Source organism: Heterocephalus glaber, unplaced genomic scaffold (assembly GCF_053883595.1).
Source record: "Heterocephalus glaber isolate CG9 unplaced genomic scaffold, H.glaber_assembly_v1.0 deba00001479, whole genome shotgun sequence".
Taxonomy (NCBI): Eukaryota; Metazoa; Chordata; class Mammalia; order Rodentia; family Bathyergidae; genus Heterocephalus; species Heterocephalus glaber.
This window is the reverse complement of record NW_028258316.1, coordinates 1,264,447-1,284,333: the sequence shown is the minus strand read 5'-3', so window position 1 is coordinate 1,284,333 and position 19,887 is coordinate 1,264,447. Positions and strand designations below refer to the sequence as shown.

General features: G+C 55.5%; 1 protein-coding gene across 3 annotated transcripts in view; it reads left to right on the top strand.

The window, feature by feature from the left end:
* The first annotated feature begins 3,913 nt into the window (after positions 1–3,913).
* Positions 3,914–19,887, top strand: part of Camsap1 (calmodulin regulated spectrin associated protein 1) — a 48,809-nt gene continuing 32,835 nt past the window's right edge. Inside the window, exon 1 of one of the 3 annotated variants that reach the window (XM_004848877.4) lies at positions 3,914–4,252. In XM_004848877.4, the coding sequence (XP_004848934.2) occupies positions 4,141–4,252 (112 nt within the window). In that variant the 5' untranslated portion in view covers positions 3,914–4,140. The remainder of the gene's footprint in view (positions 4,253–19,887) is intronic. The other 2 variants (XM_004848876.4, XM_013073832.3) reach the window with 2 other exon arrangements.

Below are 19,887 nucleotides of genomic sequence, written 5' to 3'. Positions count from 1 at the left end.
GACCTGCCCACCTCTTTTTTTTTTTAATGCAAGGTCTCACTATGTAGCCCAGGCTGGCCTCGAACTCCCAGGGATCCTCCTGCCTCAGCCTCCTGAGTGCTGGGATTATAGGAGCGCACTGCCACGCCCAGCTAGCATATGTATTTTTATTTTAAAAAATTTATTTATTTTTTGGTACTGGGGATCGAACTTGGGTCCTTGAGCTTGCAAGGCAGGTGCCAGAACCACTGAGCTAAATCCCTGGCCCCCTAGCATATGTATTTTTAAAGTTGTGGCAAAATATATACAATATAAAATTCCGCATCTTTTTGCTTTTGAGAGGGGGTCTGGCTCTTGCCTAGGCTGGCCTCCAACTCCAAGGACCATCTCAGGTGGCCTCCTGGGGAGTCTCCATCCTGCCTGGTGGGCCTGGCTGTGTTGGAGGTGAGGGGACAGGTCACATGTCCCAGCCTGCACAGTGCCAGGGAGGGCCACGGGTCTGAACACGCTCTGGGTCCCCATTTTAACCCAAACTTGTCATGTAGGCCTAAGCGCGTCCTGAAATCTCTCCAGACCATGGCAGTGGGAGGAAACCAGAACTCTGAGTGTGAGCACTCAGTGTGTATCTGTGAGCGCGCGTGTGCACATACATCTACAGCCCCGCTGTGGGACACGGGCACCGGTTGCTCCAGGTCAGCCGCGCACCGTCCAGCCCTCAGCCTCTCCACCCTGTGGCCTCTCTCTGCTCTGCTGGGTCTTGACTGTGCACTCAGAGGTGACCAGAATGGCTGCTTCCCTCTCACAGTGGCCTCGCCGGGCACTGCCTGCCAGTCTGGGAGGACAGACTGCCCACTGTGACGAGCCAGGAGTGGGTAAAATGCCCTCGAGAGGCTGCACCTTGCTCGTAGCTTCTTGCCTCTTTACATTCCAAGATCAAAGCACAATTTTAGACTTAGGGATCAGAACTAAAAATGTGAAGATGTCACTTCCACTTTCATAAAGGAGCGACAACTGCCAAGTTAATAAAGGTTGGGTTTGCCTATTCTGCTGTTTGGGAACTCAGCGTGACGCTGTGCGACCCCCTGCCCCGGTTCTGGCAGCTGGTTGGTGCCCCCGGGTGCCCGAGCAGTGCCGCAGTCCCACTCTGTCCCCTTAGGCACACATTCCACTAAGCCTCCATGTGGGCTTTGAATCCTACGGGTGCTCAGAGAATCCTACAAACAAGGGAAAGCAGGTCGGAGGCCTAGAAAGCAGACCGAGGGGCTGGAAGAGTACTGAGTCTCTTCGAGGTCTGCCAAAGGCAGGGCAGAGGCTGTCCAGGGAGCCCCTACCGCCCATGTGGGAGAGAGTGCCTGCCACCCTCCCTGGTGGATACTGGAGGGCTCCGCTCTGGGCTGCAGGCTGGTGGACGACAGGGACACTACTCTGCTTGGGATCAAGGTTTTGCTTCCATCCTGACCGAGGGTTCAGGGAGTGGCTAGAGGAGAAGCAACTTCTTGAATCCCAAGTGTTCTGGGCTCCTTGTGTCACCCCGAGTCTCAGCAGCAGGCTTGTCCTGCATGGCTGAGGCAGAATTCGCCTGTAGGTCTAGGTTGAAGATGCTGGCTCCCATGGTAGACGTGAGCGATACACCAAATGCTAGGCTGAGGATTTCCTAAGGGAATAATGTCGAAAAATGAAAACAAACCCAAACCCGAACCTGGAGCCCTGTCAGTCTCTCCAGCGTGTCAGAAGCAGGTCTAAATGTGCAGGTCTGGAAACCCTGGCCATGGCAGCTCCATGATCCCAAGCCGGCTTCCTCCTCTCTGTTCTCTGCTGCTTAAGCCCAGCAGCGACCTCTGGCTGCTGGGTCCTCTGCCTGTCCCCTCCCCTGCCCGGTCCAGTGTCTCACCCACCCAGCCTTGCACATCCCTCCACAGCTCTGCCTTGGTGTCTCCAGTGTTCTCAGTGGGGGGACACAGGTTGGGCCACTGGCTTCCCGTCCACTTGCGATGTCTCCCAAGGAGGTGGGAATGCTGCCAGCACCGTGTTCCATCTCTGTAGCCCAGACAATGTCCCTGGCTTCCATCTGTCCCCTCCCACTTGTGGTCCCTCTATCCTGCCCTTCAGCCAGCCAGGCCCCTGGCCCCAGCTTGCCCTCCTGTCCTGCTGCTCTGGGAGGAAAAGAAGAGCCTGGGATCCTGCCAGTTACGTGACACCAGTGGTGCGGCTCCCTCCTCTGCCGGCAGACTTCCCTCCTGCAGTGTCCAGGGAGCATCTGGCATGCTGAGCGTGAGCGTGAGCGTCTCCCCTTGGTTATGGCCTCTTCTCTGCTCTCCTTTGCAGCAAAACTGGAAGGAATTCGAGTACTCATCTTGGGGATTCCTGTCCTCCTGTCCTCACTGTTCCGCAAAGCTGCCTGTCAGGGAAGCTAGGGTTTCACTGGATCCGGAGTCACACACCAAGCTCCGGGCGGTGCCCGACTCACTGCCCTGGCCTCTCCTACCTGTCTCTAGAATTGCTCTGGACTTAGACAAAATGCACAAATTCTCAGAAAACACAAACCATGGGACTGGCTCAAGAAGACAGACAACTGTAATAGGCCTGTAGCAAATGAAGAGACTGAATTAGCAATTAGAAGGTACTCCGCTAAACCCAGGACCAGAGGGCTTCAATGCGCACTCTACCTAACACTTAAAGAATTAATACCAGATTTTCACAAGCTTCTGAAAAATATAAGAGGAAGGAATATTTCCAACTCATTTTGAGGCCGGTAGTAACTTAATACCAAAACCAAAGACATCACAAGAAAACTGCAGACCCTTATCTGTTATGAGCATGGACATGAAAATTCTCAACAATGTAGTAAACTGAATCCAAGAACACATAAACAGGGTTAGGGTTAGACACTATGAACAAGTCGAGTTATCCAGGAAGACACGTTATAGAACGAATAAACCTCCTGTAATCGGTAGATGGAGGCAGAAAGCAGTGGGCGAAATGCAACGTTCCATGATAAAAACACTGCAGACGGGACAGAGGAACTTCTCCCCAGATAGAGGGCAGCTGTGAAAATCCAGTCGGCGGTGGATGGATGTTCCCTCGGGTCAGGTACAGGCAGGGACCCGTCTCCCGCACTGCCCGGCAACGCCGTACCGGAGGTCAGGCCAGGGCAGTCAGAGCCCAGCGGCCCGCAGACGGGGCGAACGAGGCAGCTGTTAAGACCTGACCGCGAGTTTAGCCGGTCCTTGGGGGGCACCGAGAAACTACTCGAAGTCACAAACCGGTGCTGCGCGGTTGCGGCGAGCCAGACCAAGGAGCCTCCCCAGCCGTGGCGAAGCCGCTGCAGGGAGCCAGCCAGCAGGACCGGCTACAGGGCCTGACCTCCTCGGCCTCCCCGCCCCCGGCTCCGCCCGGGCCTCAGGCTCTGCCCGCTGCCGCGCTGCCGCCCTGCCCAGAAGGCGCTGCCCGACAGCCTCGCCCAGGCCTGGTCCGCACCTTGCTCTACGTCCGCCGCGCCCGGCCCTCCTCCGCCAGACCCTGGGCTCCTGGGGCCCCCTCGCGCCGTCCTCCTCTGGCGCAGAACGTTTGCCAAACGGAGGCCCAAGCATCTGAAGGTTGCTGGCTGGCGCCTACGAGACCCGAGCCCAAGGCGCAGACTTAAGGCTCACCCGGGGTTAGCAACCAGCACCGCTCCTCGGGAAGGGGCGGGGCCCAGGTGTGCTTACCGCACCGGCGGAAAGGGGCGGGTCGGGGTGGGACTGGGGGCGGGGCCGCGGGCGGGGCCCACTGCGCCTGCGGGAAGGGGCGGGGCTGTGGGTGGTGCCTTGTGCGCCTGCGTGACGTGGGGCGGTGCGCTTGCTCCCGCCCGTTGGCCGTCGCCTCAGCAGCCGTCTCTAGGGTCCGCGCACGCGCCGCCACCGCCGCCGCCGCCGCCGCCCCCGGCCCCGGCTCGTGCCCGCCCGCCCGCCCGCCGCGCCCTCCTAGCCGGCCCGCCCGGCCCCTCCTCGGCCTCGGCTCGGCGCCCGCAGCATGCAGCAGCAGCCTGGGCGGCGGCGGCGGCCGTGAAGCGAGGGCCGTGCGCCCCGCGGGCCGGCGCGGGAGAGCGGCGGCGCCTTTGTTGCGGCCGGGCCGCCGCGGCCTTTGTCTGCAGAGGGCGGGCGCCGCGAGGGCCGGCGGAGGATGGAGGCCCCGCCGGACGGCGCCGACCTGGTGCCGCTGGACCGCTACGACGCGGCGCGGGCCAAGATCGCCGCCAACCTGCAGTGGATCTGCGCCAAGGCCTACGGCCTAGGTGGGCGGGGGCGGCGGGCCGGGATCGGGCCCGGAGGCCGGGATCCAGGCCGGGCCGGCGGAGGGAGGGACGCGGCGGGTGACAGCCGGGCCGGGCGCCCTCCCCCTGCGAGCGCGGCGCTGCGACTCCTCGCCCTGGCTCCCGCGCCGGACGAGCGCTTGTGGGCCGGCCGCGCCCAGGCCCCGGTTGGGGAGGTCCTGCGCGCAGGTCCTCCTCAGCTGTCCTCCCGGACCCCGCTGCCCCCTGGCTCTGAGCGCGGCAGGGACCCCTCACCCGATGGCCGCTGTCCCCAGCCGTCTCCTCTAGCACAGGGAGGCAGCAGCCGGGGACGCTGGAGGCCTGCGTTCCAAGGGAACAACCTTGGTTCCGTCCATTCCTGTTTTGATGCGGTACTTACCAAGCCGGGGGTGTGGGCTCCCTCAGGTAGAAACTGCTGTTGTGTGAATTGCGCGAGCCAGCGTGATCTCCTTTGGTTAATGGGTTGTGAAGAAGTAGGTAACCTTGCCGTGGAGTCCCATTCGTGCGGCCTAATGTGTGTAGTGGATTAAGGAGCTTTGGTTTCTGGTTTCTGTCCTAGGAACTCGGCAGACCCAGGGGTGCCCTGATGGGTTGGCCCTGCCGGGGCTCTGCAGGCATTTCAGGTGCTTTCTCTCAGACAAAATTAAGGGTCAGTATTGGTGTAATTGCCTTAATTTGAAGTACACCTTGCCTTTATTCTGGTGAAAGCACTCCGCTTCTAGAGTAAGATTGCAAGGCAGGAGTAATACTTTCAGAAAGGGGTAGTTGGCCAGTGTAGAAGCTTGCTGAGCGGGCGTCATGCCGCAGCCAGCGGCCTCCAGTTAGTGCCAAGGACAAACAGGGATTAAACACACAGCTTTGTTTCGAACCAGTTTTTGTGATGTGTAAGCAGCAGTCTGGAGATTGTCCTTTTACACTTTTCAGCTTTACAGTTGTTTACAGGTTCTGTTGAACTTCACTCAAGTTCTGGGTAGTGGTGGAGAACCGCTGCTGTGTACCTATCTGATTTTATTTTGTATCTTGGTTTTTTTGAGACAAGGTTTTGTAGTTATGTAGTTCAGGCTGCCTTAATCTCATGGCACTTCCGCCTCAGCCTCCTGAGTGTGGGAGTGGGGTTCCAGGTGAGTGCCACCACACCCGGCTGCTTTATCTGATTTTAAAAAGTGGAGCTGTAATTCCAGCACTGTGGAGGCTGAGGCAGGAGGATTGCTGCAACTACAGAACTACACAGCGAGACCCTGTCTCCAAAAGCACCCAAGTAGAGTTGAAAACATGGATGGGAAACACCTCAGAAAATCATCCTGGAGTGGGCCCCAGGTGCCTGGCAGTTTTCCGCACTCACCTGTGCAGACAGGATGCCCACTCCTCCCCCTGCTCATACCCAGTGTGGGTCAGGCTTTGATTTTCCCTACATTTCAACATGCATCTTTACATTAGTGAACTGCATGGTTTGGGTTTTGCATGGCTTTGCACCTTTCATAGTGATTCTTCTAAGCTGCATTATGTTCTGAGGCTCTTCCTAGTTCCATTCTAACTTCCTGTTCTTTCCGCACTTTCATAGTATTTCACTGGGGCCTGCCCACCGTGGGTGCTGACTTCTCTGTTTTTGCTGTTAAACATGGCACATTCTTGGGGTCGGCTCCTGGGCTCTTGTACAAGGCTTCAGTCGTGTGTGTATATTTAAGCTTGTACACGTGGGAATGGCTTCAGCCTTCTAATACTTACTTACAAATGCTTATAAAAAGCACTTCTATTATTTTTAGCAAGGTGACTGTGATTTATTTTGTTATATCTGGCCATAGCATTCAGCTTGGGATCTGGGCTCTGTGGAGGTGTTTGTCTCAGTGTTGTGTCTGGTTGGTCTGGTCCAGTGATGGGAACCTGTTGGAGATCTCAGTGATACGAACACAGCCCGCTGTGGCATGCATGCCATAGGCTCACTGCCACTGGCCTAGTCTTACTGCAGGTCAAGATTGCTCTGGGGTACGTGTTGCTTCATCAGATAGGAATCAAAAATCTGATACTACTGTGGGCTTTGAAGTTTTGGAATTGTTAAGAGTTGGACATTTGAGGACTAGAAGCTGAAGCAGGAACTGAAGACCAGGTATCATTGTGGGATTTCTTTCTTTCATTCATTTATTGTTTTGAGGCAGGATCTTGCTATGTAGTTCGGGCTGGTCTTGAACTCACTGTATAGCTCAGGCTGGTCTTGAACCAGTGGCAGTTGTGCTGTCTCAGCCTCCCAAGTGCTGGGGTCACAGGCACGTGCCACCATGCCTGGCTATCATTTATTTATTTGGTACTGAGAATTGAACTCAGGGCCTCACATTTGCCAGCCAGGGACTGTGCTGCTGAGCTACATCCCAGGCCCACATTTATTTATTTTTGAGACAGGGTCTCACTGTGTAGTTCAGGCTGGCCTCAGATTCACTGTGATTCTCCTGTCTCAGCCTCCTGTGCAGGGGACTTATAGGTGTGCACCACCACTTCTGGCTCCATCCTGGGGTTGGGACTTGGGGTGACCTCGCTGTTCTAGCAGAGTACTCGTCACACCCATGTTAGCAGTCCAGTCCTCACTCAGTTCTACTAAGTGAGGCCTCTGCCTGTAGCTAGCTTCAGAAGGGGAGCAGATACGGTTTCATTTGGATCACAAATCTGGGCAGTCCCCATTCAGATGCCTGATGCGACTCAGCTCAGCTCTGCTCAGCTGGAGAGCTTGTCATTTGTGCTGTGGTCGTGGGGTTGTGGCCTGGATGTGAGCTTGTGGTTACCCTGTGTGGGGTAGGAGACTGGATGGGGAGGGGTTTCTGCTGGATTTGCAGACTTCCTGCCCCTTTATTTTCTTCCTCAAGCCTCCGTGCAGGACTCTCTGGGTTGCCCCTTGTTGAACACAGAGCTTTGGCTTTCGGCCTGGATACCCAGTGGGGAACCAGCTGTGGGGATCGGGGTGGCTTAGACACCTCACCCATCACACAGTGGTTCTCTAGGTTGCTAGGGTAAACCACCCGCTGTCCTGCATGGGAACCGAAAGCACCTGACACTCCAGGGCTGGCTGCCAGAGGGAGGCCATGTCCCCGGGCTGCCATGTGTAGGGACTGGCGAGCTCCTGTGCTTGCCCCGAAGGCTGTGGCCCTGGTCAGGTACAGTCATTTCCTCCAGTGCCCTGGACTCCGGTGCCACAGCTGAGCCAGTGGCTATCTGTGCTTTTATTTTTAGATTCCCATTCTGTTCTGTTTTTTGACCAACTCTTGAGTTTTGTTGACAGTATTAATTATTAGTATTTTTAATTGTGAAATGTTTTGTTCTTTTGGAGACTGGTCTTGCTGTGTAGCCAGGCTAGCCTGGAACTGGCTGTGTAGTATTCTTGGGGGCTCTGACCTCTCAGTCCTCCCGAGTGCTGGGATTACAGGTGTGCACCACCATGCCTGGCTTTAATGCTTTTGGAAGTTAATTTATCGGACATGTTGAAAGTTGTTCACTTTAAGACATCTGTAAGCAGGCATCTGCTCGCTGCAAGTGAGCGTGTGGTGACAGTTTGGGTGAGAGTTGCAATACATTGATTAGAAAATTTAAAGGCAAGACATAAAGTACTGTTTATTTTACAGAACAGGTAGTGTGGCCTGCGGCTGTGGCGGCCCCGGCTTCTGCTTCTGGTCCCCTGTGCTTTGTTTTGTTTTGAGACAGGCTCTTACTGTGTAGTTGTTCCAAGGCAGTCCTCCTGCCTCAGCTTCCTGAGTGTGGGGATTACAGCGTGTCGAGCTGGCTACTGCTGTATATTGCGCTCCTGGGCCTTGGTTTCAGGAGGCAGTGGGGAGGGAGTACTAGCTCTGCTCCCCCTCGAGGAGCTGGAGTGCTGGAGGAGCAGGGAAGGCGTGGGAAGGCTCTGAGTGCAGACAGCTGCTGTGCAGCCTGGTGGGAGCCGACTGACCCCTGCCCTGGGTCTGCCTTGCGGTGAGTGCTGGCCTGGACAGGGCTGGTCCTCTCCTTACCCCAGGACGCTGGCTGCAGGGGCTGAGGGTGCCACCAGCCCAGCTCCCCCGCCTGCCTGCTGTTCCCAATCTTGCCAGTCATTTCAGCTGCCGACCCGGCAGCCTGTGGGCCAGGTTCTGGTCTCAGGGAGGTCGGCGCTGGAGCCCCGGTGGCCCTTTGCACTCTGCTTTGCTTCACTGCTGCGGGCGGGGGTCCGCGTGTGGTGTCGTGACCCTGGTGGGGAGGAGCTGTGGCCCCGGCACCCCTCTCCCTGGGCAGGCTGCTCCGGACCCCAGCAGCTCGAGTCTGATTCAGAAGCACATTGCCGTGCTAGGTGACGGCTTGCTCAGATTACGGGTTTATGAGTTTGGATTGTGTTGAACTAGTCTTCTGTTGTTCTTGGCAAGGGAGTGGGCTGTTCTTTTCCGGGATGGGGGCCGGAGCAGCTTCAGGTGTGCAGTGCAGGGTCCTCTGTGCAGTGTGCCCAGGGCTTGTGGAGTGGAGAAGGGGGGTGTGCTCTAGTTCTGCCCTGGTGGCCGCACTCAGTTTCGGGAGGTGCTTTGGTTTGTGCACATTCTCATTCCTGTCCAGCTGCCCACGTTGCATACTAACCAAGAACAGGCGTCTGTCTTTAATCCCCTCCTTCTAGCCCTTTTAAGTATGAGCGACTGAGAGGCTGGCCACTGGCAGTGTGCTTCAGGGTGCGGACTTTGGGCAAATCCTGTCCAGGGGCAGGACATTTTTTGTTGTTATGCTTATCCTCAAGCAGCTCCTGGGCCCTCCTAACTTTCTTGTGGCCCTGTGGAGGTGCCTCACTGTCAGGATGAAGCCAGTGAGCTGCATTGTTTGCTGTTACAGGAAATGCAAAAGGGCCAGTTAGTGATGCCATGTGCGTGGCTGATTAAGATCCCCACCAGACGCAGGGCCTCACAGAGAGGAAACAGGAATGCCAGGTGCCCACAGGCCTGTGGATCACCTGGCGCTGCCAGTGGAGCACCAGAGGGAGCTTCTGGTGCACAGGGAGGCCAGGGGGGCTTGAGGGTGCCAGGTTGTGAAGGGCGGAGGGGCACAGCAGATGCCCCTTGCTGAGGCAGAGGGGCTGGGACTGGCACGATGGGCGATCTGTCAGCCGATGGTCTTGGAGGTAGTCCAGGCCGGGTTGTTTATGGTGTGCAGCCCGCAGGGACTGCTCTGCTGGCACGCACACGGAGGAAGGAAGGAGGGCTGCAAGAGGGGCGCCTGGATGGGGCTGAGGGGCGGAGCCAGGCGGGACCTCTGGGCAAGGTCTCCAGGGCTGGAAAGCTGGGGCTCGCCTCCTGCTGGAATATTCTTTTTCTTTTGTACCAAGGATCGAACTTGGGACCTTGCACTTTCGAAGCAGGCAGCGGAACCACTGAGCTAAATCCCTGGCCCCTTTTTCTGTTTTTTATTTCGAGACAGGGTCTTGCTAAGTTTCCCAGGGTGACCTTGAGTCTGTAATCCTCCTGCCTCAGCCCCCTAGAGTGTTGGTGTTACTGGTTTGCCCCACCACACCCAGCTGATTTTTTTCTCGAGGTTGGTGTTGGCGATTGAAGAAAGTCTCCTTTGCTTGTGTAGATTCTCCTCCTCTGACTGGGGGGGTCATGTCAAGTAAAACCACTGCAGACTGAAAATACTGTGAAGTCCAGAGTGCTTTTTAATTTAACAGCAGCCAGAGGTGGCGCCACACTGTAGGCTGTGGTTTTCTCAGTGACCCTGTGCTATCATTTGGCATTTCGCTTGCCTGGGGAGAGATCAGAATTGCAAATACATTTCTGCTGAGTGCATGTTGCCTTCAAACCATTGGAAAGTTGAAAAATTGTGTAAGTCGGCACCACCTGTGCGTTTGCTTAAGCGTCCCCGGTTGCTGGAACTCAACACATCCAAGTTACTGGGTACTGTGGTTCAGCTGAGCAGTGAGCCGGGTCCTGCAGGGTCCCAAGCTGAGCAGGGACAGGCTGGGCGCATGCAAAGACCACTTACTTAGTGAAGCAGGATGGACGGGAAGGACAGGGGCTCCCCAGGGGAGTCTCCAGAGTGAGGGCTGAGGCCGGGACGGGGCAGGCAGGTGCCAGCGCATCACGCACAGGGAAGGGCTGGCGTGGGGATGGCAGACTTAGGTGGATGAAGCGCCCGGGGCCAGGTGTGGGAGTGTGTCGTGGCTGACTGGGAACTGGCCCACCCCTGCCTGGGTTGCTCGAGTTGAACTGGGGAGCCCTTGCTGGTTTTGGAGGAAGTTAAGGACGTCTGAAGTTGGGGCTTTCAGTCTCTGTGCGGCCACAGTGCTTACTGCCCACTGGAGGACTTTTTGCTTTTTTTTGGAAACAGTCTCACTCTGCAGTTGAGGCTGGCCTTAAACCCTCTGTGTGGCCTAGGCTGGCCTCGAACTCAAGCCAGTCCTGCCTCAGCCTCCTGAATTCTGGGACGACAGGTGTGCTCCTCTGGGCCTGGCTCCGCTGTAGGTGTAAAGTGCAGACTTATTTTGGACTTTGAGGAGTGCCACCAACCCCATCTCGGAGCATAGTTGGGTGAGTTTAAAGGAGCTGCATGCTGCTGTGGCCACTGCCACAGTGGAGAGAAAGTGCTTTCATCCTTCCTGGGTTCCCCACGAGTCCCAGCAGGGCTCCCCCACCTGCTGCTGCTGTTGCAGATTAGCCCTGCCTTCCTGGAGTTTCCTGTCAGCTGAGCATCCAGCGTCCTGCACTCCACACAGGTGTTGCTTTTTCACCGTAGTGGAGATTGAACTTGAGCTCAGGGAGTGCTGAGCTACAACCTCAACCCTTTTTACATTTTCAGTTTTGAGACAATCTCACTAACCCTCCTGCCTCAGCATTCTGAGCAGGGATTACAGGCATGTGCCGCTGCACCCCGCCCAAGCATAGCATTTTGAGGCTTTCCTGTGGGTGTAGGTCTTTTTTGTTGGGTGACAGTCGAACTGCATGGCATAGCTTGCCCGAGGTTTACTTCTTTTCCTCTTGGTGATTATGGGGTTGCTTCCAGTTTTTTGCCATTATAAATAAGGTTGTTGCGAGCATTTGTGTAGACAGATGTTTTCTTTTCTCTCTCTCTTTTTTTTTTTTTGGTCCCGGGGATCGAACTTGGGTCCTTGGGCTTGTGAGGCAGGCGGCAGAACCACTGAGCTAAATCCCTGGCCCTGGACAGATGTTTTCGTGAGTCGCCAGGTGTGGATGCGCCAGGTCCTGGGACAGATGCAGCTTTAGAAGGAAGTAATTTGCAGAGCAGCAATGCTGTTGCCCAGCAGCCTGTTAGTGTTGTGGCCGCTCTGCCCCTGGTTGGCCCTTGGTGTTGGCAGCTTTTAATTTTAGCCGTGGGAGTGTTGGATTGTACTGTCTCACTGTGGCTCAGCATCATCTCTTTGATGACTAATGATCATAGCCATTGGAACATCTGTTTCTGTGAAATTTTTATAATCTTGGCTAACTGTAAAAAATTAAACTTTTCATTGAGAGATAATTGTATTAACACACAGTGGGAGGGAACACTTCTGAGGCCTGGGCACCTTTATCCAGCTTCCCAGTGGCAACTTCTTGTAAAACTGGTGGGACGCTGTGGCCGGACACGGGCCTTGGGATAACCAGGCAGAGCATGTCAGGTTCCCCAGAGCCACACGCGCCTCCCTCCTCCTTGGTGTGGGTGCACTTAGCCCTTCTGTCTCTGGTTTCTTGAGCTAGGAGCTTGGCTACTGATTTGAGACATCCTTCTTTTCCCATGTAAGTGCTTAGTGCCACCAGTAGCCCCTTAGCTGCGGCCCATGTGTCGATAGCTCTGTGTATGGTTATTTATTTACTTATTTATTTCTGGTACCGGGGATTGAACTTGGGACCTTGCAGCTGCAAGGCAGGTGGCAGATCTGTGTATGGTTTAAAAATTCCCCTTCCTCTTCCTGCTTTCTCTTTGACCCGTTGTCCTGGTCTGTTTGGGCTGCTTTACCAAATACCTGAGGCTGGGGAGTTAGTGAGTGGCAGTGACATAGTGCTCAGCTCTGGGGCTGTAAGTTCCAGACCAGGGCACTGGCAGACTGGGGTCTGCTGAGGCCCGTTTCCTACTCACAGGCTGTGGTGGGAGGCGCTCAGGCTTCCTCAGCCACTTCAGACAGGTGCTGTCCTGTTTGTCCCTTAATCACCACCTGCAGGCCCTGCCTCAGTGGGGACACAAGTGTTATTCATGGTCTGATTCCCAGGGTTGATGGAGACCTTCCTGCTATGTCTGTTAGCATTTCTAGTGTGACTTCGTGTTGCTTTCTAGCAAGACAACATACTTCGATTTCTGTCTTTTAAACTTGTTCATGTTTGTTATGTGGTCTGTTTTGGCTTGGCGACTACTCCATGGTTATTTGAAGGAAGTGATCGTGCTGCCTCATTGGGTATTGGCAGCTGGATGCAGAGGTCTGTGCTCACTTGGGGTCCATCCTGGCTCTCATGGACATCCATCTTGGGGAACATCCATGGTTCTCTGGTGTTCTGGACATTGCTGATGGGGTGTTGACCTCCCTAACAGTACTTGGAGCTTTGATTGTTGTTCTTTTCAGCTGTCAGCTGTTTCTCTGTATTGTGAGGCAGTCCAGTCCGGTGTGTCCAGTTAGGGCTTTGAGGTCTTACTGAGGGATTGATCTTTTTACCCTCTCATGTCCCTCTTTATCTTTAGTACTTTGCTGTTTTATCAGATGTCATTGTGCAGATCTCATCTGTGCTGGTCGCTTTGTGGGAACCTGTGATCAACCACAGCTGAAACAGTTAAATGGCACATCACAGAAATAACCCCTAAGTTGTGAATGGTGAGTCGAGTTGAGTTGCACAATGAGGTTGCACGTCCTGCTGGGAGGGACTCATCTGGAGTTCAGCGCATCCTCTGGAGGTGTCACCTGCCCCTCTCCCTAGCTGTCCCGCCTCGGTCCGGAGCTGTGGTGTCCCCATGCCCGGGTCCAGCTCAGGATGCTCAGTAATGGCACCGAGTGCAAGAGCAGCAAGGCTGCCGATTCTGTCGCTGGGCGCCACTGCTTGTCCTGCTGCTGCTGACTTCGCCCCTGCCGCAGCTCTGTCTGCGTAGGGAGACAGCACATCTGTGGTTTGGTCCCCATGGATAGGAGCACCGCAGCTTTTCCTGCTTCCTTTTAAGTAATGTTTGCATGGGATGTCGTTTCATATTAGTTTACTTTCAAACGCCCATTGTTGAATGTGAAATGAAGTTTTTGTGAAAAACATGTACTTGTACCATGTTTTTTACAAATCTACTCTGCTGATGTATGTCTTCTAATTGGTATATTTAGATTTAATGTAATTGATGTGTTAGGACTTAAGGCTGACATTTTATCATTTGTTTTCTATTTGTTTCCTTTTTTTCTCCCCTCTTCTACCCTGAACTGGGATCGAACCCAGGGTCTTCACATTGCATTACATCTCCAGCCTCTCCTTTTTTATTTTAATTCTTCATTTCTCACTAAGTTGCCCAGGCTGGCCTCAAACTTGCAGTCCTCCTGCCTAAGTCTCCAGAGTAGCTGAGATCACAGGTGCCCAGCGTGGTTTTTGTTTTTCATTGTATGGAACTTTAAAAATGCAAAGGAGAAGGGTAGTCTTGTTTATCCTATTGTCCAGTCTTCATCATCTTTCTTTCGGATGCTCCAAGATCCCTTCTTTCATATTCTTTTCTTTGGAGGACTTCCTTTAGCCTTTAGGTTTGTTGGACACAAATTATTTTCCTCTATATGCAGTGTCTCTGTTTCCCCTTTACCTTAAGGATAGTTTCATTGGGTGTGGAGTTTGTGGTCAGGGAGTGTTTCCCTCCAGCATTTGAAAACTGCCGCTTCCACGGCTTCCATTGCTGGTGGGGTCCTGTGGGCCACCTGTCTCCCCAGCTGCTTCCAGGTACTTTTGTCTTTAGCTCTGGAAGTTTGACTGATATGTCGTGGCATGGTTTCTCGAGGTAATCCTAGCCAGGATTTGCCCAGTTTTTAATCAGTGGGTTTGCATGGTTAGCCATGCTTGGGCAGCGCTCTCTCCTCCGCTGCTCCGTGGCGCGGGTCTCTCCGGCTCTGCCCCAGCCCCATTTCCACTCTGTAGAGAGCCGTGGATGCTATGGATTTGACCTCAGGTTGGGCGATTCTGTCCTGTCACCCCCACCCCGCTCCTGAGCCTGTCCAGTGAGTTTTTAAATGTATTACTGTAGTTTTCACTTGGATATTTGTCACTTTTTAAAACTTTTTTTTTTGCTGGAAGTTTTCTAGGTTGTCCTCCAGAATTTGTAATTGCTTATGGAGCCATTTTATGGTAGTCACTATAAAGTCCTTGTCAGGTAAGTGTTAGCTGGTTATCTTCTCTTCTTCAAGTGGAGGCTTTCCATTATTTCCTGATCATTTGGCTCATATGTGAGGAGACTGGGCAGTTAGCTTTTTGTTAGCTGCTTTCTCCCTGTTGAGTTTTAACTCAACCTGGGCCTCGTTTGTGGGCTGTGCATCTCCGAGGCTGCATGCTTGCAGTGGGCCCACTTGTGGCTTCCCCTTGACAAAGTGACTCTGGTTTCTCGAGGGATGGCTGCAGCCCGTGGGGAGGACAGTGGGATCTCTGGCTGGGGTCCCTGGGCGCTTGTTGGCAGGTCGGGCCTCCTGTTCTGCCTTCCCTGTTGGGCAGGGCAGGGCACTTTCCGTGCTTACCAGGGACTCAGCAAGCTCCAGGACAGCCTCCCCACCTCCCAGTGTTCTCCTTTGCCAGTCCTTGAGCTATTCAGGGCTTGTAGCTGCCAGGCTGTGGACAGGCAGGCAGAGAGGAAGGAGCCTGCTGACCTGGTCTGACCAGAAACCCCTTCTGGCTGCTTTGAAAAGAGCCTTTGTCTGGGGATGTCATCAGCATTACCGTGATGTTCTTGGTGTTTGGGTTTCTTTTTTTAGTCTGGCAGGCATTTTGTAGTGCTGCTTGAAGCTGTGGTTTTGTGACTTTTACATGTATTGGAAGATTCTCATCCACATCTGCTTTCCTGCTTCTGCCTATGTTTTGTCTTTCTGGGCTTCCAGCTCCTTTTCCCTGACACCTGATGTCTGTCCTTTTCCTTCTCTGCTGTCTTTGCGTTCCTTGGTCTCATTGTTCGCCCTTCAGCACACTCTGAGCTTATCTTCATCTCCCCAGGGTCTGAGCTGTTACCTGGCAACCCATTATATCCGGCTGAGGCGGTAGCTCCGTGGCAGAGCAGGCATAAGGTCTTGGTGTCTTGCATGCTTCCCACAGTGACCGCTGAGGCTCTGTGCCTCCCCTTGCTCTGTTATCAGTCACCGGCTCCTTCCTCTGCCATCTCCATTCTCCTGTTGAGTCCATCCAATGAGTTTTGTGTTGGCTTTGTCTTTTTCAGTGCAGGAATTCTGATTTGTTTCTTTTGTTTTTATTTCTCCTGAGCACTGGTGTTTTCTTACCTGCTTTCTTTTTTTTTTTGGTACCAGGGATCGAACTCAGGTCCTTGTGCTTGCAAGGCAGGCGACGGAACCACTGGGCTAAATCCCCGGCACCTGCTTTCTTTTAAATAATGTTTGCATGGCATATTGTTTTACTTTCTAACGCAGTTCTGTTATTGAATGTGAATTGAGGTTTTTTTTTTTCTTCAGGAGTTTGCATTCTGCATTCTGCCTGTGAAGGCCCACGCCTCACGCCCTTTGGCAACCCAGCCTCTGGGTCATCATGGGGTTGGCCTCTCAATTCTTTTCCCTTGACTGCTGGTTGTGTTTTCCTGGTTCTTTATGTCGAGTGGTTGTGGATCGTGTGCTGGATATTTGTGTTTGGAACACAGCTGTTGGGAGTGATCCGAGGTCTGAGTGGTATCTTTCTGCAGGCAGGACTGACACCCGCTTCTGGTAGGCGCTGGCAGCCAGTGGCCAGTCCCGTGCCTCTCTCAGCTGCAGCTCCATGGCTCCCCAGTGGAGACCAGTCTGCTTCACCTGTCTCCTGCCCGCACCCGAGCGAGGGGAGGCTGCAGGCAGGTCCTAGGGTCCTCGTTTTGTCCTTAGGCGCTGGTGAAATGCTGGAAACAGTTGCACTTCTTGGCCTCCTCTTCAAGTCAGGACTGGTCTCCCAGGAGAGAGGGCAGACCCCGTGTGCAGGTGCAGTGGCTGTCTGGGTGCGGACTTTCCTGGGCCGGCTGGCCGGCCGGCGAGCCTGCCTCCATGGTCCTGTTGGCAGCAGAGCCCTGCGCAGCGGCTGAGTGCGCACTGCCCTCCTGCTGCCTGTGGTCAGGGCCCTGAACTAGGCCTCCACCCACCCCCCGAAGTGCCGTCTGCCCTGTCTGCCCCACTCGGTGCAGAGTACTCTTCTGTGTACTGTTGTCTTGCTGTCGTGTGGGCCCAGCCCGTTCAGCTTGTCTTGGTCTCGCGGGCTGCACTTCCCTGGTGCCGCATTACTTTCCTGTGTGCTGGCCTTGGGGAGTTCCGTGGCGACACTTCCACGGCTGGTGCCCGTGCTGTGGGCCTCAGGGTGCAGGCGCCCTGGCCTGTGTGCGGACTCCCCTGGCCCTCTGTCACTGGTGCCTGGGGAGGTGTCTGTCCCTCTGCTGGGCCTGACCTTGCAGAAGAGCTGTCCCTGCGTTGGAGTTGGGGTGATGGGCCAGTGGTGCAGCCTGGTCCCTTCCTGTGGGCTCCCTGTCGAGCTCCCAGTGTCTGGGGCACTGGGCCCGCGCCTCAGGGTGAAGTCAGGGCAGCCGGGCCTGGCAGGAGGGCTGTGGTGCGGGTTCCTGCCCATCTCTCTGTTCACAGGCACCTGGGTGCCTTCTGCTGTGGTTTTTGGTTTCCCTGCACACTGGGCTTCTTTCCTGTTTGCTTAGGGTTTTGTGTTAGGGTTTTTTTCCCTGAGATGCTTGCCCTCACTTCTGGAGCAACGTTGTAATAATCCCTTATCGTCTTTGTTGGACAGTTCCAGCATTTGGGTCACATCTGTTGATTGCTTTTCTCTTGAGAGTTACAGTTTCCTTGTTTTTGTTTTTTCTCGTGTGTTGAGGGATTCGGGAGGGATATCAGACCCTTGGACAGTACATGTTGGGACTGTCAGGAATCCGGGTGATGCTGGTGCTCTGTCTGTTTAGCAGCCGGCCCTGGCCCCAAGGGCTGCAGCTTACTGTGCACAGCACGTGGCCCTTCTGGTGGGTCACCGTGTGAGATCGGGGCTGTGTGTGGTTCTCACAGTTGTTGGCAAGGTGGCTGCAGTGGGCCCCCTTTCACACGTGGGCAAAGATCCCTTCATCCTCCGAGGGGCTGCCTTCCTGGCCCTGGAAGGAAGCAGAGCCTGTGCACCTTCAGGCCTGAGCCTGTGCAGCAGGGGCAGTGTGGAGGCCACCTCTCCTCGAGTTTGCCTCTCCTTCTACCATGGGTGGAATGGATGTGGCCCTGCAGTGGCCGGGTCGGCTTTTTGCTTTTGCTTTTTGTTATTGTGCACGCAAGGCAAGTGTGCCGCCACCGGGCTGCACCCCAGCCCTTTTCTTTTCTGAGGTGGGTCTTACTGTGCAGTCCAGATGGCCTGGAACTCCTGGGCTGAGCAGTCCCAGCCTCTTGAGTGCTGTGCCTGGCTCATGGGCAGCTCACGTTTCCCTCGTGGCTGACACCTCCGGGGCAGAGCTGAGGTGCAGTGGTGGTGGTCTGGAGCCGGAAGATCTCCGGCTGCCTCCCCCTTGGAGGCTACCCAGGGGTCCTGCACCCCTGCGCTCCAGGCCCATGGTGCCCAGCCTGCCGCAGGACCCTGCAGTGAGCGGGTGTGCTGGGGTCTGGGAGGCCCGGCACTGGGGAGCTATGGGGTCCTGCGTGCGGCTGGCTGACCCTTGCCGTGGGGTTGAATGGAGCTGGCTGAAGTGTGTGGCTTTGGGTGAGGTGGTGGCCACAGCTGGCCCTGCCCACGGCCTGCAGCCTCTGCTGTGGAGGGGCTGGGGCTGGTGTGGGCGTGTCCGCCACAGCCCTGCTCAGGGTCAGTGTGGCGGAGGGCGATGGCTGCGCTGCTTCCTTGAATCTGGGAACAGTGATGCCAGTGATAAGGGTGATGCTGAGGCCCACCGTGGGCTCCCTGTGCCCTGCATCTGCCCCAGGTGCCACCCTGGGCGGATGGCCTGGTCCTCATGCAGCCCCACAGCAGAGGCCAAGCAGAAGAGCAGCCTGTGGCCCCGCGTTAACTCCGGTCCATGCTCCCTTCAGAGGCCTTTCCCCACCTGGCAGAGTTCTGCCCCTGCTCAGCCCAGCCAACAGAGCGAGAGCACCTGCTCCCCAAGAGGCCTGCTGTCGCCCCTGCCTGCCTGCGGTCCCTGTCGCATCATCACTCACCCCTTGCTCCATCCCTGGCACTCCACTTCAGCGCCTGCTTCCCCAGGTGTCACTGGGGCTCCTGTACTCCCAGCCCCTGCTTCCCTGACTCTGGACCTGCCCCGGGCCGCCTCCACCCTTCCACTGGCTGGTGTTCAGCAGCAGCAGTGAAACCCAGCCTCGGTTCTCCAGCCCTTAAGCCAGCCTTCTGGCCCCCACTTCCCCAGAGCAGGGCCCGCGTCTCGCCTTCCTTGCTTCATTCCTTCTGCAACTGCCGCACCTGGTCCTGGGCCCTTCCCTGTGCTCAGCTCAGGGGCGCTCTGCTGCCATTTGTACTTGGTCTTCGGCGTGGGTGGGCGGTCTCTGTCTCTTGGAGATGTCTTCATCCTCTGAGCTGTGCCCAGCCCCCTCTGGCCACCCTTGGTTTCTTCCTTTGGCTTCTCTCCTACACCTGCCTGCCACCAAGTGCTCCGAAGCCTGCCTCGACCAGGCTTGGTTCTCACTGTGCCCTCTGCCTGGGAGACTCAGCCCCTGGGCCTGAGTTTATATGTGTGGATGCTAGATGCCAAATGCCATCCCTTTGTCCTGTGCCTGTGATCCCTGTGCATGCTTCCCTGTCAGAGCCCTGCAGGCATATGGGGGTGCTCTGAGCTCCTGTGGAGGCCACAGCTCCACCTTCCCCATCAGCTCCCTGGCTCCTGTCGTAGTATCGGGTCAGGATCAGAAGCTAGGCATCTTTGTGCTTTGCTCACACGTCTCTGGCTGAGAGATGGACACTTCCACCTCCTCCCAGGCCACTTGCTGTCATCAGACCGGAATGACCTTCTGGTGTCCAGACCTGTCCTCCACTCTGTGATCGGGGACACCAGCAGATGGAATGTCCTCGTCCCCCAGCTCCCGAGCCCTGACCAGCCTGGCCTAGGCCGTCCTCCCTGGTGTGCACCCAGAGCACCTGAGCCTGCCCACCTCTGATGGCCCCGTGGTGAGGGTGGGCAGGTAGCAGGCGCTCAGCTGAGAACTTGTGCAACGAATTGGTGAGACACTGAATTTGTCTCCCATGCAGCTATGCACGGTGTTGTTTCCTAAAATTCTGTGCAGGGTCATTTTTACTTTGCTGGGCCACCTCCTCTCCTGTGTCTTGGGTGGTGCCCCTGCCAGGTGGAAGGTGCCTGCTGGCTTCTCTGTCCTCACCAGAGCCTTACCCCTGGGCCCCCGCATTCCCCTGCTTTTCATGGCTTACACAGGTGCTCAGTGATTGTTGGGTGAGTAATTCTAACAGTCTCATTGGTTTGTAGAAGAAATGAAAAATAAGTCACCAGAAATAGGCCTGAGACATTTACAAAGCTGCTTTAAAAAT